The sequence below is a fragment of the Podarcis erhardii genome (assembly GCF_964252035.2).
Source record: "Podarcis erhardii genome assembly, chromosome: 1".
Lineage (NCBI taxonomy): Eukaryota > Metazoa > Chordata > Lepidosauria > Squamata > Lacertidae > Podarcis > Podarcis erhardii.
This window is the reverse complement of record NC_138497.1, coordinates 41,394,700-41,421,785: the sequence shown is the minus strand read 5'-3', so window position 1 is coordinate 41,421,785 and position 27,086 is coordinate 41,394,700. Positions and strand designations below refer to the sequence as shown.

Below are 27,086 nucleotides of genomic sequence, written 5' to 3'. Positions count from 1 at the left end.
TCATTTTCGTTTTGCATTCTTTCCTCCGGTAATGCCATACTTGTACAATATTCACATGCAGAGCAAGAGTTGAGGGTTCATATGATGGCTAACATTGCTTGGGAGGAACACAGAGTACATACAGGAGCACCACATGCAGACATCAGTACAACTTCTTCACATGCCAGCCAAAATACACCGGTGGCTGGTTGGCTTCTGTAGGCACTGGTAAAAAGGAGCAGGGCTAGTCTATGAAATTCTGCTCAACCCCCTCTCCTGGCCTTATGTTCTTTCAGTGTTTGATGATATAATTTGAACCCCACTATAATTGGCCCCGCTATAACTGGCACAGGGGGTTGGACTCGATGGCCCTTGTGGTCTCTTCCAACTCTATGATTCTATGATTCTATGAATCTTCTGTGGTGCAACCAGGATCAGATAACTATTCTGGAATAGCAGTGGTGCCATTGAGGCCAAATCACTGTTGCTCAGATTACATCCTGCTCAGAGACTCCAGATGCACCCACATGTAATTTGACAGTTCCACTGTATCTTGGGAAATGTAGTTCACATAGCAGTGTGTGATTCAGTCAAGCATACATGTGCAAAAGTTTATGCAGCTTCTGAGAACACTGTGACATCCATGACACAGATTGGGCCTCATCGTGTATTTAATAATAATGTGTGTCAGGCTGTGTATATATTACGAGCCTAAAGTGCAGCCAGGTTGTTCTTTTTTCCAATTCAGTCTGTGGCTTATTTGCGGGAAAATGCAACAGAACACAGAATTTCATAAGACACAACAGGATAGATGTGGACTACAGCTAATGTCATGTGTACACTGCTTCCCAAACCAGTGGTGCGAGCACCCAGGATGAAGAGTGAACAAGAATGTGAACAAGAATTAGCTAAGAATGATACTAGCAATTCACATCTAATTGTTGTCCATGGTATGCTGAATTGTGTCAAGTGAAACAAAATTGCTTCTACATTGAAAATACCTTATTAGGAAAACTTATCCTGTTCATGTTGCGTGTATGGTTCTGTCAGTCTCTGTTTGTAGGTGGGACAGCAGCACCTACCCCTGAATTCTGCCCCTTTCTCCTTGCCACTCCAAGAAGTATTTAGTGATTCCAAAGATGTGGGCATTGAAACACATTGGGTTGTTTTTTTCTCTTGAGGCTAAGAAAACTCATTACTGTTGGTTTTTTTCCATTGGAATTGCAGAGAGCGCAGAAGGATGAACTGGAGAAAATAAAGCAGCATTATGACACTTCAAAAGAAGAAGAAGTGAAGCTTCTTGATAAACCAGAACAGTAAGATGGTCCAGGGGTCCTACCATAGGTTCCTATCATTCAAACAAGTCTTTGGAAAGCAGAACAGTTGGAACATACAGTGGCTCCATTTGCACATTACACTGAGCCAAAGTATGGCTAAGCACAAATATGCAGCTCATGGAGAGGAGATTGCATCTGGTTTGCTTCTCCCCAGTCCTTTCATCTCAGCCCAGTGTGGTGGTGTTTGAACCTAGGTTCATGGTTCACCTCTCTCCTCCTTAACCACTGGTTGTCACCATGAGATTGGGTTCAGATGACATGCTAAACCCTTATCCACTGTGACACACGTAGGGGGTGGAAGAGAAGTAGGGGGAGTCCTGTTGTGAACACAAGAGTGCAAAATGCATTGCTGTCCTTGTTTCATTAATCTTTACAAGATCACTGCATTAGGGCTGGCAGAACAATATTACTCTTGATTTCTGTGTTGGGACCAACAGCATAAAGTTGAGTCCCATGGCACTCAATGTGACTTTCTCTCTACAAATTGTGTTTGGAGTGAACCCTAGAAATGGCTGAACTTCTGGGTTCGTATTCAGATCTGGAAGCAATCTGCTCTCTTTGTCAAACAACCGCAGTAGAGCGAGGGGGACACACACAGTTTATATAGAACTGTTCCCGACCAGCAGAGTGCAGTATCTCTCCCTATGTCTCGTTCTTGTTCATGCTGTTTCTCATGTACATTAACTCCAATGTTGAAGTTTTAAGTCTGTCCATTCTCCTTTCATGGTAAATAGCAGCATGCACCATATCTTGTATCATTTAAATCACACAAAAAACTAATTTTATGAAAGGAATTTGACATTATTCGCTGATAAATTGTATTGGATGAATGTAAAACTAGGTAAATAGGGAACTTTTGTGTTATTTTTTCCACCTATTTTTGCAGGTTTCTATATGAGTTATCCCAGATCTCCAATTTCGCAGAACGTGCTCGATGTATAATCTTTCAGTCTGTCTTCAATGAAGGAATAACTGCAGTCCGTCGTAAAGCTGATATTATTAACCGTGTTTCTAAGGTAGTTGTCAGAACCGATTGTAAATTTGTGGTGAAATAATGGATCTGGGCTGGTTCTAAAGCAACTTTACAATAATATGTCTTCAAATAAAGTGGGGGAGGACGGAGAAGGAAATACAGCAATACAACTCACATTTCATCACCGGAAAATGTATTAATTTACTTTTCATTTCTTATTTAAGACTTTTGTGTCCCACCTTTCCTTAAGAAATCCAAGATGGCTAACAATGCAAAAGCAATGAAAATATTTTTAGAACAATGGCAGCATAAACGCAGTGGCTTCATTGCACAGATCCAGTTGTGAAAGCATTAAGAAATAATGTTTACCTTTAGGTTTCTGGATTCAAACTTTCATCAGAAATTGAAAAGCTGCTTTTGAAAGATTTCAGTGCAATTCTATTTCATTCTACACCAAAGCATTCATAAGTGTAAAAAGAGGCTAACATTTGGATGGTATGTATGTACTCGTCCTCTGCTTTCCGATATTAAACACTGGCATTCTTCTTTCAGGATTTGCTGGATATAAAAAGTGTGAAAGACATTTTAGGATTGATCCTGGCTTTTGGAAATTACATGAATGGAGGGAACAGGACGCGTGGTCAAGCAGATGGGTTTGGTTTGGAAATACTTCCCAAACTAAAGGATGTTAAAAGTAGAGTAAGTAGTTTTTTGGGTTTTTTTAAATAGAATTTTATTTAAAATTGGCATTTTAAGCAAAGGTCTGCCAAGTGCCAATATTTCTTCCTTCCTTCCTACAATTCTTTGCTTTTCTTTATGCCTGAGACACAGGCACTGGGATATAGCCTTTCTCCATACAAATTAATGGGTGTTTTTTATTGCTACAGCTTCACCACTACAAGCAGCCATCCCCAGTAGCAAATGACAAGTGAGTTCTTGAACTCACTGGGGACTTTGCCATTAAAAAAAAAAAAACCCAGCTCCACAATAACATATGCACATATTCTTGTCTCCAGTGTAAGAAAATAGATCTCACAGTTTCGGACATGGATTGCAACATTCATGAGTGAGATTCACAGGGCATCGCTTCAGAACTTTTAAGAATTGATTCAGAAGCACGACTCATTTGCCGTTTCCCATTCCCAACTTTTATTTATGTAGAAAAAATTATTTTTATACTGCTGCTCATAAAAAGTGTCAGGGTGGTTTACAGCAGTCATACATAAAACCATACAATAAAATTCATATAAAAATTTTATAATCAGATCTCAGCTCACTATTATAGAAAGGTGTGTTCTTTAATTGCCTTCCTTAGCTTGGTGGAATAGAAACACTTTCAGCAGGTGTTTGAAACAGGTGTTTGAAGCAGGTGTTTGAAACAGAAAGTGTTGGCGGAGTATTCCGCAGGACTGAAGGCTCGGTCACTGGTGGAGGAAGAGGAGTGGGCCGCCCCTGGCAGCGCAATCCCAGTAGGGTGCCATCGTGGCTGCCCCCCTGCCTGCGCTGGGCGCCATGCCCCTACAGGTGGCGTGCCCCGCCACCAGGACACGTGCCCCGCCACCAGGACGCACACCAGCCCAGACCCCCACCGGCTTTCCGTCCCCCAGTGCCGGAGCATGAAACTCGCTACTGGGCTCGGTTTCTTGTTGTCAAATGAACCTTACCAACTCAGAGAACAACCCAACATTGCTCCTGCAGGCAATCTCAGAGATTGAGCTAGAGTGGAATGGTTCAGGCATCCCATAAGGTGCCATGGACCTAAGTTCTTCTGGGCATTGAAAATTAACACAAGGACTTTGGACCTGGCTTGGTGGTAGATGGGCAACCTGTTCAGATGTTTTAGCAGTGGCATTACATTTTATCAACCAGGTGTCCCCATCAGCAGTTTGACTGCTGAATTCTGCACCAGCTGGAGCTTCTAAACCAAGAGCATCTCCACAAAAAGCCATGTTACAGTAATCCAGCCTCAAGCTTACCCATGAATGGACTACCATAGTCAAGCTATCGCTGGCCTGGAATGGGTATAGCTGGCGAATCAGACGAAGCTGTTAAAAGGCATTCCTAGCCTCATTTTGTGCAATGTAGCTATCAATTTCTTACACAAAGGATGCTCTGCTAACCAGTGCTTGTATCCAAAGGTGCATGTCTGCACACATAAAGTATCTCTTGGTCTTGCTCAGCTTCATGCACAAGCAGAACTGCTAGAATGCCTACAGATTGCAAGATTTCTTGTGCAAGCATGTCTGGAGCAGCACTCTGGCCACTATTTTCCTTTGCTCACAGTTCTTCAGACCCAGACTTGGAATGTTTCTCTCTTTAACTGGCAAGTAACATGGCTACTGTAAATGCTAATCACAGCAACAAATAGAATGTAAAAGTTCATGACAGATGTCTATGAATTTTAAAAATAAGTCCACCTAAATTTTGGGGCTTGTACCCATCCAATCTATGTTAAACTGCAATCCTAGACACAATTACCAAAGAAATAAACCCCACTTAACACAGTAGGACTGATTACACATGCATAGGATTGTTCCCCTCGTGATGTCTCATTGCAAAAGAAGTACTGAATAATAAAACAGGAGTGCAATTCTATAAGCATCTACTGGCTCAATGGATCTTACTACCAAATAAGTGAGTATAGGATTGCAGCATTAATCCTAAACATTTGTGGAACTTAATGGGACTTGCTACTGAACAGACATGCATAGTCAGATGCTGTTGGGAGTCTTAGGTCCATTCTGCGCTGCCGGTCGAGTTACCAGTTAGGTTGTGTTGCATGGTTCTTTAAAAAAAATATTTAGAACAAGCAGTTAAGAATTTTGATGCTGCACAATTGTATTAAAATTAAAATGAATACATGGACCCTGAATTTAATACATTCTATTGATGTATTTTGCACAGCGAAATCCTATCTCAGTAGCTTTTGGTATGCTATTCAAAAGCAAATGCACACTTCAAAGGCATTCCATATATAATACAGTTCAATGTCTTTCTCTTTGTGCTATTTAATAATTTCCTGTAACTAGTGATTTCATACCTAAAGCACAGTTTATCCGTCTCCCTAGTTAATCTTCACTGAATTGATTCAGTACCCTGCGTAATAAAGGAACAATGTCAAACAAATAGTGCAAGATAAGAAAAACATTTTATTTTACATAAAATGCTTTCTTTTGACTGAATTTGCATTTGTTCACTTAAATGACTGTGTGATATTCACAGGGCACTTCACAAATCTATTTGTAATAATCTGTTTGATGCCCTTTTCTTTTGCATTGCATAAGATTGCTCAGTATTTCAGACATCTAGATAATGGGCAGATAATGTAAGGCCTGTAGGCTATATAGGGGTTTTTAGTCCCTTTAAAAGGCCAAGTTACACCTGGCAGTAGTGCAGAGGTAAATAGGTCAGAAGGTGAGCATCAGAGCTTTTTTCCCCAGCCGGAACTCAGTTCCGGCACCTCTCAGGTGAGTGTCATTGCCATTATAAGAGATCAAGGGCGGCGATTGTGGTGAGCTCTGGAACCTCTTTTTCTTAAAAAACGTAATAGCAGTGGTGCATCTGTAGGTTAACCTGTCATAGGCTTATGCTACCAATCCCAGGGGTGGGGTTAGGAGGTGGACCGGGGGCTGAGCCCCAAGTCTCCTGCCCATCTGCATTTTCAGCTTATCTTTAAAACCTGTCTTATGACCCTTCCAGAAAAACCTGCATGCCAGTCCCTTAACTGCTAGTTTAGAACAGTACATTTTTGTATTGGTCTCTGTAGGTTCATTGCCGCCTTCCCCAATCTGGTGCTCTCCAAATGTTTTAGACTACAGTTCCCATCCCAGTGAAGAGGGACGAACAGGGATGATGGGAACTGCACTAGGTTAAGGAAGGCTGGTCCCGTAAATCTCATAGTAACGTAACATGCCATGTGATTAGGGAGACATAGTATTGTCACCATCCTTCCTCATCTGCTCTTCTCTGCTAAGCGAACTGCAGTGACCCTCATGGAGCTGATACATTAGGGATTGGGAGCAACTAGAAGCACCAGTGATTGCTGTCACACTATTGCTGATGCAAAGAAACCAGTTGTTCCTCTTTTTTCTAGGTAAGGCAGGGATGAAGAACATGTAGTCCTCCAGATGTTGCTGGATTCCAAGTCTCATCAGGCCCAGTCAACATGGCAAATAGCTCTGGATGATAAAAGTTACAGGTGTCCAACCACATCTGAAGGGCCACAGTTTCTCCACCACTGTTTTGAGGGGACTAAGAAATTCAATACTGGAATGAGCAATTAGGCTTAAGGCATTGCTCATTGTCCTGGAGACAGCAACAATTGAACCTTAGTTACTTCAAAAAGCCATTTGCCTTGGTTACTACAAAAAGGTCCCTTGTCTCATTAGAGATATTGAGTAGGTGATTGTCCAGATTGCATGAAATACTGCCCATGATGGTGCCATTGGTCCAGTTGAGATGCACTGCCAGCATGGGAAGTACCTGTATTATATGACCAGCCCAAATGATGGACAATTTAGCACATTGCTACAATTTTGCATACTATTTTAAATTGTTGTAAGGAACTTTTAAAAAAATAGTATACATCTTTGACCTTTAGAAAGGTGCAATATAAATGTTAGTATAAGTCAATACATTATATGATATGGGGTCCACCATTAGGAATTTTCCAGTCCTGGCAAGGATAAGACCATGGTGGAGTCTAGTGGAAACAGGATAGCTAGGATTGACAGGCAAGGCACTTGTGTGCACTCAAAAGCCACAGGTCAGAAAGCAAGTGAGGTCAGAGGCACATCCTTCAGAACCCTGGACAGGTCTGAGGCAAGAGATAACTCGATGTGACCAGGGATGGTTGCTGACTGAGCTCATATTGCCTGAGCACACACAAACCAGGCTCTGCTCCCTTGCTGGAGAACTGAGAGACTCCTGGCCCTCCATCTTGGTTGCAACTAAACATAATATACAATTGGAGACAGGTCTTTTTCTGTGTATGTTTGTTTTAAATGGCAGTACTTCTAAAAGTGTTCTCATTACCTCTCTACTGTTTGGAATCTTTCCCCTCTTTTAGGATACTAATATCAGCCTTGTGGACTATGTTGTGATATATTACCTACGCCATTGTGACAAGGTAAATTATTTTGTTGCATTCACTATTTACGGTAAATCGTGTGTTGGTACATTGCTTAAGAGAATGAATAGCCATGATCCAAGGGTTTTGTGATGTTCTGTTTGCAAATAACTTCCCCTTTGAGAAAGAAAACATAGAAGCCCACAGGAACCCCAGTTCAGTAGGCAATTCCCACTGTGTATGCCTGTATCTTGGATCATGGGGGGGGGGGGGAATTAAAATAGGTTAATGCAAGTATACAAATGGGATTCAGAATAATCCGGACACAACACAGTTGCCCCCTTTTGGGGGGGGGGCAAAGTTATTGAGTCAAAATCTACACTTCTGACATGAGTTTTCTTGGCAGCTATCCTTGTATCACAAGGGTACTCTGTTAGGTACTCTATAAATTAGCTCCTCTCTCCCCTCCTCCCGATTTCCATTTTATTTTATTAAGATTTCAACTTGGTGCCCACCTCCCAGCAGTTTCAACTTGAAAATTGCTTGGCATCCTGTCCTCCATTGTGTTTGACAAAGCCATGTGCAGAATTCCAGCTCCAGATATTAAAATTCCATTAGCACATTGCATAGCCTTTCCTCTCTTTTTTGCTGTATTATCTTAGAACAAATTTTAGTGCATAAGCTGCATATATGAGCAACAGTTTATTTTTCCGCTTGAATCTTTAAACTACATAAGAAGAGGGGGAAAGACTGGTACAATAATTTACATTCTGCCACTTGAATAAATGCTGCACTTACAATCTATTGGTTCTATTTATTTGATCACATTGATAGGTTCACATTTAGGGAACAATGGCTTGTTTTGTCAGAAAATCTTAACACTATTATAGCTACCAGGTTTTTTTTCTTTGTCTTGTTTAGGATGCGGGAACAGAAAGGAGTGTGTTTCCTCTACCAGAACCGCAGGATTTCTTCCAAGCATCACAAGTTAAGTTTGAAGACCTAATAAAAGACTTGAGAAAACTGAAGAGAGATCTAGAAGGTAAATAAGGACCAGGTACCATTTAAAAATCTGCAGCCAAACTTCTGTATGTTATATTGGAAGTAAGTCCCCCTAAAATCTATTAAGCTTCCATAAATTTGCATAGGATTGCAGCCTTACTGCTTAACAATTCAAGCTTAGCCATGTCTACTCAGAAGTAAGTTGTATTGAATTCAGTACACCCAGGCAAGTGAGGTTGGGATTGCAGCCCGTTATTAGTGCTTATTCCTGAAACCAAACTTAAAGGTTATGCTGTTCAATGGTCTGTCCCAGGAGTAGACTTCTTATTTCAAAGCCAGTGACAAATACTTTTCTTAATATCACATTCAGTTCTTCATTCCCAAAGGAAATCTGCAGGAAATGTGTGAATTCCAAGCAAATTTATTCTAATTTCTCTGGGGGGCTCTGAATTTAACCTTGCAAATGGATGAGCCCAATAACCTGTATACTTGTCTCTATAGTTCAGTAATGTGCAATAATCATGTGAAGGACTGTTCATTGTTCACAGTAATGGAGAATAAAATAAGCAGTTTGGGCACAGTCAAAATAATTGCATGCAACTAGAGATGGTGCTTGCAGATTAAAGAGAAATTCTACTCCTAAAGAACCAAGAAAAGGCCCCTTTTTAAAGGAAGAGTGGTTTGACTGTTTGACAGAAGGGGCTACTCAAGAGGAGGAAGGTCCAGTTGCACACAAATTGTCCTTACTTGTATATGGGCATTTTATTCTCCAGGTATTCCAGGAAAGGAAACAAAGAAGTTCACATCTAGTGCTTTGGCCACAATGACCCAAACTAAAGTTTCACTGATATTTTAACTAACAGACTAGCAAAATTAAATTATTTGGGCCCATAAACTAAGGCATAAATTTACTCCTTTAAGAATAGGGAATAATCTATATAATAATATTGGTCTTACTGTCCTTAAAATAAAGCTTTCTCTGTATATTGAATGAAAGGATTTTGTTAAGGTTAAACAATAAAAGTCTTCACAAAATAATTTATTATTCCAGTTAGACATGGCTGAATTAGCCTATAGTCCCCTTAAAGAAAGTTTCAAAGGTCAGCTGTGGTAAGGAAGTATCAATTGTTATTTATTCATCTTTGGCATACATGAATGCTCTATCTCCTCTCATCTCTTAGCTCTGTAAAACCCTTGGCCTGCCCTCTCTTGTGCTAGTTTGTGCTGAAACGTGATCTGTGTTTGGTCTTCTGTTTTTCCAAATGTGTAGTCCTGGTGCTCTAGATTTCATTCTTGCTGGCCGTGCTTCAAGACTTTGACATGCTTATGATGTCAATGACAGTTACAAAACGAAGGCAGAAAGAAAAGCAGAATGCTGATTTCACTATTCATCTTTTCCAGCCTGTTTAAACTGAGGAGTTTGTTAGACTCTTTGCTTCTACAGCAGCTGATGATTTCATTAAATATTGGATAGAAATTAGGCAGGCACTTCTCTAGCATACATGCTACTTTGCTTTGCATGGGACATAAAGTTCCATGTGCCTTATCAACCTGAGTGAAGTGCATTTGGTTGAATTCATTTAGTCAAGAGAGCTCTGTGTAGGGGACAGGGGAGAGCAGGCCATTTTCACTAAAGGAAGACATTTTGCCAACCACAAAGAAGATCACAAGTCTAGGCACAAGAGCTGCTCAATGGGAAGCTTCATCTAGCAACTTCTCTAGAGAGAGAGACATATTCCTACAGATTCAGATTCTGGCATATTCCCATTTCATGGGTTCTACACATTTTGGCAGAGGCGGTACATCCTGTTTCACTGCTTGAGGTGAAACAGGGCGTCCTGCCCTGCCAGCTCTACTGCCAGCAGAAAAGTGGCACTGGTAGAGAAGCGGTGTTGGCATTGTGTCGATTTCTGGCAAGATCTCACGTGCTCCACAAGATGCCATGCAGTTTCATTGAGCTCTCACTGCAAATGGTTGCGGATGCTGCCACTGCTTCTCCACTAGGGTGTCTGCAGTGGCTTTGCCTGTGGGGATTCTGCTGCCTGGTGGCTGTGCCAGCCCTGCATTTGGTTGTCCTGCTAGAGGTGTTCCTTGTTTAAATGAAAGAGAAGGTGGTACAGCTGTCAAGTGCCAGGAAGGAAGAAACTTTGTTTGGGGCACCATGCTTATCTGTCAGACCTAGAAGAGAAGAAGAAGAGTTTGGATTTGATATCCCGCCTTTCACTCCCCTTCAGGAGTCTCAAAGCGGCTAACAATCTCCTTTCCCTTCCTCCCCCACAACAAACACTCTGTGAGGTGAGTGGGGCTGAGAGACTTCAAAGAAGTGTGATTGGCCCAAGGTCACCCAGCAGCTGCATGTGGAGGAGCGGAGACACGAACCTGGTTCCCCAGATTACGTGACTACCACTACACCACGCTGGCTCCTAAACAACTTAGACAAAACCTCACTGGGATCACTCTTCTCATTAAGTTCTATTGTGCTATTGTTTGAACTGTTGCAGTGCTTCATTTGGTGTTTAGCTGATAGTTCTTTGCTAAGCAATGCCAGGTTGAGGGACTTGTGTTCTGTGCTTCCACTGGTGAAGAGATTGAGTCTGCCCAGAAGAGGTGTATCGGAGGTGAAGACTGTGCTCTGCTGACCTCCAAAAATGGGAATTCACAGTAAATAAATAAAAAAAAGTTTTCCCCCATATAACATTGTAGAAAATTCTGCATGGAATATTTTAACTGAAGAGCATTTTGTTTTTTAGTACATATACAAAAGATCTGATGAGCATCTGTAGTTTATGGTAGCCATTAAAAACCTGTGGCTGCTGGCAAAATGCGAGTGAAAGCTTAAAACTGAAACAGATGTGATTTGCAAAAAAATGTGTTTGAAGAGGCATAAGTCCAGACAAACAAAGTCATTCATATATATGTTATTTGGACAAAATCTTGTCCAAATCTTGTCCAAGTTCTCTGTATTATAGGTATATAGATCCAAAAACAGATGTATGGTGGAACCGTGAAATTGGTAGTTGTGATTTTATTAATGTTTTTGAGTTCCCAGATTTGCATACGATTGGCTTGGGCTATATTAGCTTATTAAATGTTACAGTTCTTGAATTCATTTGGAGGAGCATTCTGAAATGTGGGATCTGTCCTTAGCAATTGGTGTGGACATACAAATAATATTTAATTTTTTAAAAAATAACAAAAGTAGTTTCTGTGAGTAAACAAAGAAAAGGGGAAAAGGTGTTACTTTTTCACATCAGAAAAGCAAACAAATTATGATGGAAGACAAGCAATTTTGCAGTAAGATCTCAGCTACAGTGAGATCTTACTCAAATCTCAAAATGCTGTTAAGAGATTCCTTCTAAATAAAGTAAAATGTAGAAGCTAAGAATCCACATCATCTGTTCACACCAGAGTTAAATGACTCTGCTCTAAGTCTCTAGTTTTAAATTCCAAGACCCTATGGAACCAAGAGTTCAAACACAAACGGGACCACTGGTATTTTTATCCTTTACTTGGGTTTTCTCACTTGAGATTTTAAAGATATAATATCAGCTAATACATAGTCAAACATATTTTAAGGGATAAAGGATAGTATTGTAGATGAAACAACCCAAACCATACATGTAATATATATATATAAATCAGCCCCACCCCAGTAAAAGGCATGCTGAAAATTAGGGTCCAAAGACTTGGGGTACATAAGAATGTTTTTGCCTGGCTCCTAAAAGCAAATAGTGATACCACCAAGCATGCCTGCCTGGGGAGAGCAGTCCATAAACAGGGAGCCACCACTGAAAAAGAAAGAAGTGTTTCGATTTGATATCCTGCTTTATCGCTACCCGAAGGAGTCTCAAAGCGGCTAACATTCTCCTTTCCCTTCCTCCCCCACAACAAACACTCTGTGAGGTGAGTGGGGCTGAGAGACTTCAAAGAAGTGTGACTAGCCCAAGGTCACCCAGCAGCTGTATGTGGAGGAGTGGGGAAGCAAACCCGGCTCACCTGATTACGAGTCTACCACTCTTAACCACACTGGCTTCATGACACCTGGAGGACACCACATAAGCTATCCCTAGAATAGGCAGATCTGAGCTACATGGACCATTGGTCTGATTTACGCAGCTTCCTATATTCCTAGGACTCCTATCAGCCCCAGCCATCATGATCAATGATCGGTGTGATAGTAGTTGTAGTCCAAAAACACCTGGAGGGCACCAGGTTGGAGAAGCCAGCTTTGGAACAAGAATGTTATTTCTCAGTGGAATTGGCCCAAGAGGATGATGAAAACTTTATATCCAGTAATACACACAGTTCCAAAGCCAGTATATCGGAAAGGATTTTTTCTGGTTAACAGTCAACGTAATATTAAACTATGAATGACTCAAGTGAAGAGCTCTTTACTGGTATTTCAGTTTATAATTGTTACATTCTCCATTTCCCCCTTTTCAAATGTTTGGCTGCAACATTTCCAAAATCTAAACAATAGCTTTAAAGCAAATACAGTGTCCAGAGTCTTAGATGTGTTGCTATGGTGTGAAAAATATTTAACTTTGCTAGCAGTTTTTGTTTTGTTTGCTTTTAGCTTGATTTATTTTTGGGATGCTTCTTAATATAATAGTTTAAGGTGGTTTGTAAAACTCAAGATGTCAAATACTGCTTTGCTTTACCAAGCTCTTTAAGCCAAAAAAACTTAAACTTGAACATAAGTTCTGCTGGATCAAACCAAAGGTTTATCTGCTATCTTCTTTCCAACAACTTTCGAGAAATTTCCGAGAAACCTTCAAGAAATTTAACCAGTTTGTGTGCCTAAGTTAATTTTAAAAGTGTCAGATATGTATGGTTTAACCAGTATTGGAAAAACAGAATATTTCATATATAAGCTAATAGTCTTTTAATCATGTCTAAACCGTAGGCTTTGAAAGATCAATTTTCATCTCTCTTTTCAAACAATGTTAAAACTTTAGCCCATACTACGTCAAAGTCTGGCTGCATTCAGATGCCTCATCAAACCAAGACTGTAAAAGCCCAAGCATGATTTGTTTTTGTTTTTTAAATCTAAATCTATGTTGCTCTACTTTGCACAAGGTACCTTTGCCTTCTTTTCTTTTCTTTTCTTTTCTTTTCTTTTCTTTTCTTTTCTTTTCTTTTCTTTTTTTGCAATTCTCTCCTCCACCTCTCACACCATATTCCAGAACTTTCCTGAAGGTTTCCGAACCCTCAGGAGAGGCATTTGAGGCATTGGGGGGGGGGCAACAGGAGTCTTTGGTAGAGAGACGGTGCAAAAGCCCTGTTGTGAGAACAGACTTCTACATTCATACCTTGAATCCCGAACATCTTGCAAGTCAGACGTTTTGGCTCCCGAATGCCACAATCCTGGAAGTGAGTGTTCCGGTTTGCAAATGTTATTTGGAACCTGAACATCCAGCGTGGGTTCCAAGGGTTCTGATTGACTGCAGGAACTTCCTGCAACCAATTGGAAGCCATGCTTTGATTTCCAAACGTTTTGGAAGTTCAACGGACTTCCAGAACGGATTCCATTCGACTGTAATGGCAGTAATCACATAAAAAGCTGGTTGCTATAAACATATTTGGTACTTAGGAATTAATTGTGGATGAAGTAGAAGCAAAAGATATGTAGTCAGTTTCTGAGCTCAATTCTGTTGTTTCATAACTCTCGGTGTGTATGTGTTACTTTCAGTTTAAAATAATTGTATTTTTTATAAAGTCACTTTTACAAAAATGATTGTTATAAACAGCAAAAAAATTACAAGCTATGTGTGTTAAAATCATATAAAATAATACAAACCTAGCAGCTAATAACAAATAATACCAATCTTTTCAGTATTATTTCTTTAGAAAAATAATTTATGCCCTGAGTTTAACGTCCCAATTATAAAGCTTCTGTCCAGGAGGCACATGGTTTCAAATGGACTATGAAATAAGCATGTCTTTAACAATCCTGTGATGGTATTAACTGTCAGGCTCTGAGCAGACATTAGGAGATACACAAACAGTAGTGGCTGTTAGAAACTTTCACTGGTGTGTAATTCATGAAGGATAGTATCAGTGACAGGTTTACAGGGGTCCATGCTGTTAAATACTTGGGTTCACTGTCAGGATGATTCCCATAAGCGCTACTGGTAGGTCCTAGTATTTGTTCAGCAATTCACTCTTATCAACACTGAACTATTTCTAGTTTTACATTTACTTTTAAAATGACACTTAGAAATACCAACTCCCGCCTGATTGACACTGCAGTACCCCTTACATGAAGGTTTGTTTATATGTAATGATTCTTTGGACAGATTTACAAGTGTCTGTGGAGTTTTAAAAGACGATTTGCCCAACAGGCATTAAGCGAGAGACACTCAGCTTTGTAAATATTTTAGTTTGTTTGGGGATTTTTCCCCTCAGGTTGAGCCAAATACCCCATTAAATCTGTAGAGAGTGGCAAACTGCTAATCAGCAGCTCAAGCTATGTTTGAACATTTTGCTAATGATTTCTAAGCTTTGCCGTGGGAACCACAATATACATCTAACAGTACGCAAGCGGAGGAATTTTAAGGAATGCCTCTCATTACATTCCATACACATTTTGCAGTATAGATAATTTTAATACTCGTTTTAAGGTTGATGCAGCCGACACACGGCAGGCATCCAGAAAATCTATTTAAAAATGTACTGTGGCAAACAATTACATAAAGCTGCTTGCACATGATGCTAACTAGTTGTATTGATACTAAATTGGAACGGGCTCTCTCTTAAGAAACCCCATCGCTCTTATATGTTGAACTGCAAAGCTGCTGTTCTGACTGCTAAACATTTGGTAATGCCAAATGTATGAGAATCAGTTGGTCCTGTCTAAAGGCCTTTCAGGTTCCATGTAGCTCTGCCAAAATAATTTGATGGAATCCTAGCTCCAGATTGTGTCAGTCCAAGGGAACACCTCTTTCTGCTGTAACTAATCCTGTGTTCTGTGCTGAGACAGCTACAGCTATTGGTACAAGGTCTTCAGGCAAACTTCTTAATGGGCAAACTGTGCTGGAGCACAGGATAGAGAAGAAAGGGTGCACATTAGAGAAGGAAGGGGAGAGAGTTCGCCCCATATGCTAAGGCCTGCTAAAGGGCTCTATTCTTGTAATGCACTATTTGAATATTGCAGTCCACTGCAAAGGGAATTCAGTTTGATTCACTAGCATTTTTCTGCCCACCTCAAGGTTCTTTTGGCCATGGTTTGTTGAGTGAACTTTGAAGCACCCCTATGTGACAGCTAGTCATATTTTCTTTATTATATACACAGGCCAGTATTCAGGAAGGATATCCTTCGTGAACCAGAGATCCACACTAGTATAGCACCAACCTCATGAAACAAGATTCAATTTCAGTGTCCCATTTACACCACTGTCTCTTTCTTTAACTCTCCAGGCCTCTTGGCTGCTACTCTTTGTTACAGCATCGTCCAGCTAAAGTCATTTGAACCTCTCCAGAGAAAAAGTGTTGCATTTTCAAGTTGGATTCTTAATCCTCAGATCTGCCTTAGCCATAATTCCTTAGCCATTATTCCAGTGTGGCACAGGATGAGGAACGACTGTTTACTACAGTACGTTTCATTATCAAGGGAGAAGACTGGAAAGGAGCATGAAGAGTCATTAGTACAAACAGTTCATTCCAGACCTCTCTAAGAGTCCATTGAGGAAGTCATTTCATGCCTGTATTCAGGTTTTTGTTTTTTTTAAAGAATCCAGTCTCCTTTAGAACCTTCCTTATCTTCAGTTTAAACAAAACAGTCACCCCACTTCTCCATAAAACTGACTAGGATAAATATAAGTATGCACCTTTACATTGAACATGCATGCTTCTTTCCCTTCGTGAATGACAGCGTTATTCCAGTCCCCTTCTTTAGCTGCTGTGATTTGACCAAGACCCTCAGCAAGGGAGGTAAGACATCTCTGCCCAACTTCCTCATTTTAAAGCGTTTTGCTATGAGGAAGAGAGCTTTGCACCAGGACTTAAATTGCTGAAATAAAAAAAGAAATGATATATTTCACATTAATGCTTTGTCAGGGGCAGGTGCTAGGAGCAGATCAGTAATAACTCATACAGTGTCAGTGAAGTCTTTATTCAAAGAAACGAACAGTTCAGGAGGGCCAGGCCTAGTGAAGACAGCAACTCCTTACAGTGAGATAGTTGTGAAGACCGAAGGTCCCTGCCTTCACACAATTGTCTAAGCCTCCTCTCTCCTGGGTCCTTCCCAAGCAGTCTGAGACCCCATTGACGTATCTGTCTCTGCTCTGACCTCTTCATACCTTGTCTGGTCCTAGAAGGCCTACAGGGAGGGGACCTGGTCACAGCAGGAGAAGGAGACCCCCTGGTTTCTTGCCTGCTAATCTCGGCCTTTGGGGCCCACTCCTCTCCAGCCTCCACTTCTGCCTCTGATTCTGGACTGCTCTCTGCCACAGCCTCTTCCGGCTTATAAAACCCTGTTACCTCTTCAGTTTCCAACACCACCTCCCAGTTCCTCTTCTCCCTCTGACCGCTCATCATCATCCAACCAACAATCCCCAGCTCTGAGCCTTGTTCTCTTGGGAGTTCCCCAGCTAGTCCTCCCACCACCACTCCTCTCCATCCAGCCAGTCCATGACATGCTTCTACCCTGAACCAATATATTCTAAAATAAACTACATTTATTTTGTAAGGTTACCTTTCAAGTAAGCATGTTTAGTATTGCAGCTTTCTTTTAATTTCCAGTATGAGATCTAATTTTGATTTCCTTTCAAGTAACACATAAAATTATCTTCCTTGAAATAACAGTAGGGATCTATCAGTGGAGGGAAGGGGCAAGTTACTTGTCTGGGGAGTTACTGCCTGCCTTTCCATCTTGAACTGGGCTGCATGCTTTGGACATTTTCTCTATCACTGATGGATTCTGCTGCTCCCAGGCTGTAAAGAAAAGAATGTGCTCAAAGACAAAGGATTTCCTTGCCTGATCTTATGCCATGATGCTACTTAGCATGTCTCCAAGAAATTAAGACTGTCAGTTCTTTAAATATTCCATATTGATATACATAGGTTTGCTTCCATTAATATTTTCAACTAGTGAATAAAAATATGCAGTGCATTCTGTAATGAATCCCACACAAAAATATAGAAAAGTATCATTAGATACTTTTGAAGTCATTGGCAATTATTTCTGAGTACATTGGTACCTCTGGTTATGAACTTAATTTGTTCTGGAGGTCCGTTCTCAACCTGAAACCGTTCTTAGCCTGAGGTACCACTTTAGCTAATGGGGCCTCCCGCTGCCGCCACCATGCATATCTGTTCTCATCCTGAGGTAAAGTTCTTAACCCGAGATACTACTTCCAGGTTAACGGAGTCTATAACCTGAAGTGTTTGTAACCCAAATTTTTGTAACCCGAGGTACCACTGTAAATATGAATGGAATGAGGTTCTTTGCAAAAGTCATGTAAGCTTTAAAACCCACATCAATGAATTTCATAGTCAAATTTGATATATGAACATTTAATTTGCCGATCAGAAGGTTGGCAGTTTGAATCCACAGGACAGTGTGAGCTCCTGTTGCTCTGTCCAAGCTTCTGCCAACCTAGCAGTTTGAAAGCATACAAGTGCAATTAGATAAATAGGTACCGCTGCAGCGGGAAGGTAAACAGCTTTTCTGTGCGCTCTGGTTTCTGTCACGGTGTCCCGTTGCGCCAGAAACGGTTTAGTCATGCTGGCCACATGACCCGGAAAGCTGTCTGTGGACAAACGCCAGCTCCCTCGGCCTGAAAGCGAGATGAGCGCCACAACCCCATAGTCACCTTTGACTGGACTTAACCGTCCAGGGATCCTTTACCTTTACCTTAGTTGTCTTTAGTTTACTTGGACACTTTGATTCGTAGGTTGCTGCATTAGTTTTTCAATTTTTAAGTTCTGGGGTCAGACTGAAAGGTGAGAAGGTTTTCTCTCTTCAAATATATTCTTCAGGAAGCTGCATTCTTTTTTTCTCCCATTTTATCATGCTCTGTTGTAAGCATTGGTGGCTGCCAAGTCAACAGTTAAGAAAATAGCACTGTGAAGTGTTTTGGGACAAGCACAGGCCTTACTGTTTATATTCTTCTTTAATTGTTTATTTTTAAATGACTTATATTCCATTTTTAAGGATACCAAATTTACACTTGGAATGCCTTTTCTGCAACACTAAGTGGCAGAAAGATCAATTTTACATAATACTGAAGGGGGGCATTTTGTAGGGGAAGTGTTGTGTTTTTCCAAAAATAGCTATTTTAGTCTTCGTTGGTTAGAAGGTTTCTGCTAAATGTTCCTGGTGGTCCACATGTATTGTGTGCTTTGATTGGAGTTCTTCTGCACCAGCTTGTAAAAACACAGTGGTATGTCATGGATTTGTTTAAAACTTTATGTTTGTTAAGATCCTTGTGATCCTCTTTCTTCTCCCAAAACTACTCTGCCTAACTCCCATAAATAGGTGGCCTTGTGTCCTGCTTTACAGGGGACATCTTACAGATAGGTAGCCGTGTTGGTCTGCCATGGTCAAAACAAAATAAAAAAAATCCTTCCAGTAGCACCTTAAAGACCAACTGAGTTAGTTCTAGGTATGAGCTTTCGTGTGCATGCACACTTCTTCAGATGTTGTCATCTATTTGAAGGGCCGTTTGGTCCAAGTCTGGTCTAATGATAAAGAACCATAAGGCAAAGTAGGAATCTTGACATTGCCCATCAACAGTTATCACCTAAATCAGCAGCTTGAGCAGATACACAATTCACAGTCTTCTCAAGGGTCCTGTGTACTATAATTCTATTTAAATTAAATAATTGTGCTGATGTATCACCTCCTGGCAAATAGAAGGAGAAGAAATGGAGGCAGTGAGAGATTTTACTTTCTTGGGCTCCATGATCACTGCAGATGGTGACAGCAGCCACGAAATTAAGAGACGCCTGCTTCTTGGGAGGAAAGCAATGACCAACCTAGACAGCATCTTAAAAAGTAGAGACATCACCTTGCCAACAAAGGTCCGTATAGTAAAAGCTATGGTTTTCCCAGTAGTGATGTATGGAAGTGAGAGCCGGACCATAAAGAAGGCTGATCGCCAAAGAATTGATGCTTTTGAATTATGATGCTGGAGGAGACTCTTGAGAGTCCCATGGACTGCAAGAAGATCAAACCTATCCATTCTGAAGGAAATCAGCCCTGAGTGCTCACTGGAAGGACAGATCGTGAACCTGAGGCTCCAATACTTTGGCCACCTCATGAGAAGAGAAGACTCCCTGGAAAAGACCCTGATGTTGGGAAAGATGGAGGGCACAAGGAGAAGGGGACGACAGAGGACGAGATGGTTGGATAGTGTCTTCGAAGCTACAAACATGAGTCTGATCAAACTGCGGGAGGCAGTGGAAGACAGAAGTGCCTGGCGTGCTCTGGTTCATGGGGTCACGAAGAGTCGGACACGACTAAACGGCTAAACAACAACAACAAATTTATATCTCTGATATAAAAATAAAAGTTAGCATATGTAGATATTGTGCAATTGTGTGCCCTCTTTTGTTTTCTGAACCTTTCCCACTGATGTAGTTCTCCCCACCCCACCCCACCCCAGCAATGCATAAGCAGGCCACCCTATCTTCATGCATGCCTCTGTCACTTCATACATACTTCATAGATAGGATGTCCACTTATGTTTCATCAGAAAAGAGGAAACATATGTCCTGTCTTCAGCTGTGGCAACTGCAGTGCTTCTGAGATAAGGCCAATACTTTCCCTATGTGCCAAGCTGCCATGGTGGCACAGGGAATAGGTTTGGCACAAAGAGTAAGCGTCCTCTGCCCCATTGCTTGTTGCCAATTTGAGAAAACACAGGATATCACTTAATATTTCCCTATCTTTCCCTTCAGTGCATGTACCTGTCACTCTACATGAAGTTGAAATTTGCTAGAGTAGAAGAAATCCTTTTTGGGTTGATGCGACCCAAAGCAATAAAAGCAAGTCCGCCTCAAATTCTTACTAAATAATTGCACTGCTTTCCCCATTATATAATAACTTACAGCCACTATGCAGAGTACATGGAATAGCATTTTTTTTTTAAAAAAAAAAGCTGTCAAGAAAATATGACTTGAACATCCCATGAGTGGGTGTTATTAGATCTCCTGGTTTACAAAACTCCACCTAATCCCCTCCATTTTCAAAAGTAGCTGCACAGATTGTAACTGTGCCATTCCCTTAGGTAATTATAGGTAGTAATGAGTATGGGGACTTGTTAACTGAAAATCACATAACTCTGAAAAATATATTAAGTTACACATATTTAAAGCTCTTATCCAGGCATTTATCACTCCCTTTCAGTTCTTTTCTCACATTACTACCTATATAACCAGTGATAAGTGCCTATCTGCCATTTATCTAGGTACTCTTTCCATTTATTAGAACTAAGTAAAATAAATATTAACCGGATTATCACTGACTCACAAGAAACTAGTAACTTCTATGCATGTCTTTTAAGCATATACTGCTGCAAGAGAATTTACAATGTTGTATGGAGGTATTCTCATTACATGCAAATAAGCATTGATGCATCATCACCTCATTTACAAATCATTTATATCGCTATTGGCTATCACATTTTCCTTCTTATATAATTGTTTTTCTTTAAATCCCCACTCCCTTAATTGCCACTCTTCACATATAATTTCACTGAAGTTAAGATAATGCAATTATTACAAAGTGCAAATCAATTAATCTGCTGTTTTCTCTTCAGATGTGTGTATTAGACTAGTGTTTAACCCTAGGAACATATAGAAATGATATCAGTGTAAGTCAACTGGCCTCATTTCCAAAAATACGACTATGGGACCAAGATGTGAGACTGTAAATTACATAAGGAAGGAACCTTGCTTACTTTTCTGCTTGTAAATCATCTCAAAAAATAAGCACTCTGCTCCTTAGATGTTTACTCAGAAGTAAGCACCACTGAGTTCATTGGGGCTAAGTGAGTGTAGCATTGCAGCCAGGATCTCAGTAATCACAGAAGCAATATAATCATAACTCCCAAATGTTTCAAAATGCCTTCTTAGTATAAAGCTTGAGCCATCTGGGTTGCTTTACTAAACTATTCGTTGAATCATGTAGACACCTCTAAAATAAGGCACATTGTTGAGTTTTTTAGTGTCTTTTGGTGCTGTACTTTAATATAGGTGATGAGGGCTAATTTGGGGGTGGTTAATACACAACGAATCCTGTTTCATGACATGGGAGCAAACTGTGATTTTGAAGCTAACCATAATCTTAAGATATTCCCTGTTGAGAATGGCATTTTTAAAAATCAGATATTTTAATGACTAAGAATGCAGCCTATGTGGATCAGCAGAATCACTATCTTTAAAACCATTTTTTCTTAAAGAATTCAAATAATACTTCTAATGTTCTGATAGGAGACAGTTCTTGCATTCATGCTCTTGTTTGTTTCTACAATAAAAGGCACGGTATGAAATAGCCATTGGTTTTTTTGAATGTTTGAGAATACTTGAATGTTATTTTAGTTGGTTAAAAAGTTTCATTAAAAGGTAACACTGAACTTGTCGTTGCAGTTTGTGAAAAACAGATGAAAGTGGTTTTCAGAGACTCACCAGAAGAACATCTCCAGCCCTTTAAGGATAAAATGGAAGCTTTTTTCCTGGAAGGTATGTGCTTTCCAAAAAAAGTTTGTTTATATGTGATCTTTATACAGCCACATGAGGGTTCTCTTCTTAATAATGGCTCAGACTGCACCGAATGCTGGTGCCCATCTCTTCATACAGATGGGGAAGGGAGACCTTTTCAGATGGTACTGTAACAATTTTCCACATGGTCTCTTAGCTTCCATAATTTTACTTTACATGCAAAGGACAAAGACACTACATAACTCAGAAAAGGCTTTGCAAACATGGTACCCTCCAGATGATTTAAACTACAGTTCTCATTAGTCTCAGCCATAGTGTGATCTCATAGTGTGGAACAATAAAATAAGAGCTCAGCATATAAAACCAAAACCTTAGGAGCAACAGGTTAGGCCACATACCACTCAGTCTTCCAACACCTTGCTGCCACTCATTGTGCTCTGTGATCTGCTGCCTGGGGTAGCCTCCTCATTCTGCCTAATGTTGGGCTGACTCTGAAAGCTGAAACCGTGTGGGCATGTGTTAGGGCTTTGTCAGTCATGGAGCCAAATTGATGAAGCAGACTACCCAACAAGATTCTTCTGTGCCAATCTCTACTAACATTTAAATCTCTCATATTTTGTGTAAGATTGATTCATTGACTGGTTTTGATTTTAACCATTGCTTCAGAATGACTTACAATCCGTAAAAAAAAAAAAAAAAATTAAAACAAGAAACAGCGAAACAAAGCCAACAAGATGATAACAAAACACGCTTCATGGAGCAGATTAATAATAATAATAATAATAATAATAATAATAATAATAATAATAATTTATTTATACCCCACCCATCTGGCTGAGTTTCCCCAGCCACTCTGGGCGGCTCCCAATCAAGTGTTAAAAACAGTACAGCGTTACATATTAAAAACTTCCCTGAACAGGGCTGCCTTAAGATGTCTTCTGAATGTCAGGTAGTTGTTTATTTTTTTGACATCTGATGGGAGGGCATTCCACAGGGCGGGCGCCACTACCGAGAAGGCCCTCTGCCTGGTTCCCTGTAGCCTCACTTCTCGCAATGAGGGTACCGGCAGAAGGCCCTCGGCGCTAGATCTCGGTGTCAAATCAAATTAAAATCAAAATTAGCCAGTGTTTAAGAAGCCATGGAAAATAAAATGGTTTTTACCTGGTGCTAAAATACATGAGAAGGTGGCAGGTGAATCTCAGTGGAAGAGAAAAACTGCCACAGCTAAAAAGTCCTATTGGTTGCCACTCAGCTTACTGCAGGTGATGGGGGCACATGAAGAAATGTCTTCAATACAGATCTTAACACATGGGCAAAAACATGTGGGAGAAAATGATCCCTCAGAGACTAAGTTGTAAAGGACTGTAAAGGTAAGCACAGGACTTTGAATAGTGCTCAAAAACAGACCACTGTTTCAGACTTGTGGGATATGTTCCCTGGTGCCAGTCCGACTGGGGGCAGAGTAGACCCAAGGGTAGGAAGAAGGCCGCTTCTCCTGGGTCCTTCACAGGGAGCAGCTTTCCTCCCAGCATCATTAATATTTTGTCCCTACGCCTCTTAAATTCAGTGCATGAAATATAATAAGGCAACCGAACTCTGTTGCATTGCTTACGGCCCGTTTTGAAAAGCTTCCATGGGCTTTGGCAGCCAAAATGGTGTCTATTCTGACTCAGCTCAGTAAGCCAGCAGTTGTTCTCCAGCTCAGAGTTAAATCCAAGCAGGAGAAGAATCTGGGAGCTATAAAAACTCACCTCTCATTTCAGGTGGGCCTCTGTGAGCCCCTGAAGTTCATTTCAAAACCTTCCTCAAAAGAACTCTGCTAGTGTCCCTAGCCAGTGCTGTTTTGTGCCACATAATGTGGCAGCAAATTCCATACATTCCATACATTTATTTTGTGGAGTATTTTCCCATAGCTAGCCTAAATCTACCGCCTATCAATTTCTATTGTTGAGCAGACAACAAGTCCTCTCTGTCCACTTTCTCCACAGCGTTTTGACTGCTGTTTTTGCTCCCTTTTCAGGTCTGTGATAACTTCTTCTTTTTTAAAGACATGGCAACCAGCACTGTACACCATATCCCAAAGGCACCATAGATTTGTTTAAGAGGTTTACAAAACTGGCAGCTTTAGTGTTAATAGGTTTCCTAGTAACCCTAGTATGAATTTTGCATTTTGGCACTGCTGCTGCACATCAAGGATTTTAAATCGGTTACCCCAGGATCTCTTTCCTGGTTAGTCACTGCCGGTTAAGACCCCCATCAGTTTCCCTGTGATTCTTCTGCCCCAGTGTGTATTACCTTACACTTGAGTCACCTTGTACCTCATTTATCATTTGATGCCCCTTCTTCCATAAAAAGTAAATTTTGTTTCTATTTAAGTCAATAGCATTAATGCATGCTCCTTCTCTCTGTACTGCACTTTTGAGTATCACAAACTACAATTAGGAACACAGATCTCCTATTGTCACAGCAGTTCTACGAGACTCTTGTAAGGGAAAGCAGAGCTAATTGTAACTTGCGGTGCCTATTCAAGGAAATTGATATTCCCAAGCGGGCAGTATCTCCAAAAAAAAGTCTTCAGCAATTTACTGCCAAATGCCTGAGAAATCACATGCATGGTGGCACAGTTTGATTATGTGAGTGGCTAGTCTTACAATTTCATTTTTCTTCCACAAGCATGGCTGTGAAAGAGACCTGAAACTTTAGCTTTATAATCTTCCCAAATTCAAAACAAAGTATATTGCACTCTGGATTGAGTAAGATCTACTCCCGTGTAAATGTGCAGTGGGTTACAACCCTAGACTATAAACATCTCATCATAGGTTCCTGCCCCTCACTAATGATACGTTTCTAGAAAATGTAATACATATATTAAGCTTCCCCCATAAACTTAGCAGGGTTCCTGCAAGGGAAGGCCTCCACAGTAGGACTGTTTCAGTCACAGGTATGTCTGTTCTGGTGGTCTTTTCATCTCATTTAATTAGCAGTTTATATTTATGGCTCCAGCAGTAAGTGAGCTTGAGAAAGCGCTGTGTATATGTGCACATTAACACCAGCAGTCTCGCACACTTTGATATATATTGCCTTCTACTAAACTCTGAGCCAGCCTTCTGTTCAAATTAAGCAACCCTAAATAATCAAAAAAAGCACATGGGAAAAACCTACCTCCAGTTGTTCATAATTTCCCAGCCTTTTTCTACAGATAAACTTGTCTCCCCACAATGTATTCTATGATATGCGAGGTTTGCTTAAAAGGGACTGTCATGCTGAAATTATTCAGGAGCCTAGGAGCAAAGTAGCTGTTACACCACTTTAGAGGAAATAGCAGGTTTGGGGGCCCTAGGAATGGGGTAGGAATAAATAGAGAGTGCCCCCACTCTCTAGTCCTGATCTGGATTGGGGCCCTTGCACCCGCTCTTTACAACCATTCATGCAATGGTTCTCTTGATTTTGACAGTGATGAAGTTGGAAAATGATGAACCCCCTCAAATTATTCACTTATGCAATAGAATCTTGCTTCCGCGTATTACTATCCTGTGCCTAGAAATGTGTTCATTGATGGACCACACTACATTAATCTTAAAACTGTTTCTCAGAATTTCAGTTCAGCTCAGCGGTTTGCTGAGAATAGCTAGACTTGCTAGACTTAAAACAAGTATTCAAAGTTTTCAGCTCTGCACCTCCAGTTCCTGAAGCAAAAGTAGCAAATGTACCTTCCAGACGCTGTGGGACTCCAGCTCCCATTTGCCCCAGTCAACCAGACCAGTGGTTAGGGATTATGGGAATTGTAGTCCAGCAGGATCTGCAGAGCACCATGTTGGTCACGCCTCCCTTAAAGGCTGTGTGTTCCCTTCCACTAGTGCAGGAGTTTACAGCTTTACTGACTGTTGTTTAAGTGTCTGTCTCTACCTTCTCTGTAGTAATAAGGCTAAATATCTTACCTAGTAAAAGCTTATGCAGACCACCTATTCCCAGTACTTTAGCTATTGTTAAGGGATTGGAAGTGTTTCATTTGCACAGGCTGTGCATGAGGCAGAAAATCTTGCTATTTTGTTGGATCTGCTGGTGTGCAGGTATTTTTTTTAAGAGCAAAAGTACGTTTTAAAAAAATCATCTCTATAAAGGTCGAGAAATGATAATTACTGGAAAAATCAACTATTACTTTTGACAACCTGAGTAAGGAAAAGAATTCTTCACTCTCCCCTGCCCCAGCCCTAAATGAAGTATCCCATAATAGTCTAATGATACGTTTCTTTAAGCATTCCCTGCTACTTACTCACCTTTTCTTTGTACATTTGGTCTGCTGTTGCATACATAACATTCACACATAACCTCCATGTTAGGGAAAACAAAATGGCTTTCTATTCTTTGTTACAGAAGAGGCAGAACATGTTAGCATATGTGAGGCCAGCTGCTCTTACTCATAAAGGACTGATCTGGGAAGAAACTCCTGGATGGTTGATAGCCAAAGCATGATATGCCACATTACTATTTTTAATTAGTGGATATTTTTAATTAGTGGTAAAAACATAATGGAATAGTAATTTAAAATAATCAGAAATATGCTTCACAGTTCATCAATTTTTCCGTCTATGGCATATGTTTTTAGTGAAACAGTGTTTGAATAACCATAATTTCCATGTTTTTCAAATTCCATTTGTTGCTAAACATTTATTGTGATCCTGATTTTCATTGCCTCATGCTCAGGCATGTTTCCCCTTTCTTTCCATGGCCATGAATTGCAACAGCTGCAGGCGACTGGAAAAATGTTAGTAGTGCCAGGGATAGGATATGACTGTCTGCTCTCAACAGCAAAACTGAATCTTACAAGGAGATAATACTGAGATTCTCTTTTCAACAGGAATGTTTATTTGCCCATGTAATTGTTGTGTACAGTTGTAGAAAGAGACTCAGTGTACACAAATCCGGATATGAAATGGACCTCGCCTTGTGAAGTAGCAAACGCTACTGTTAATTGAAATTTTGCAATCTAATGAAAAGAAAGCTGTCCTAACACCATTACAGTGACTTCTTCACAGTTATGTTGTACATAAAGGGATCAAAT

The 27,086-nt window shown here is 40.5% G+C and overlaps 1 protein-coding gene across 4 annotated transcripts in view; it reads left to right on the top strand.

Annotated features, from left to right (window-relative positions):
• Positions 1–27,086, top strand: part of FMN1 (formin 1) — a 153,431-nt gene that overhangs the window by 102,786 nt on the left and 23,559 nt on the right. For all 4 annotated transcript variants that reach the window (XM_081858606.1, XM_081858604.1, XM_081858605.1 and 1 more), the window contains 6 exons: positions 1,207–1,295; positions 2,203–2,332; positions 2,842–2,988; positions 7,358–7,417; positions 8,279–8,399; positions 21,953–22,045. In XM_081858606.1, the coding sequence (XP_081714732.1) occupies positions 1,207–1,295; positions 2,203–2,332; positions 2,842–2,988; positions 7,358–7,417; positions 8,279–8,399; positions 21,953–22,045 (640 nt within the window). The remainder of the gene's footprint in view (positions 1–1,206; positions 1,296–2,202; positions 2,333–2,841; positions 2,989–7,357; positions 7,418–8,278; positions 8,400–21,952; positions 22,046–27,086) is intronic.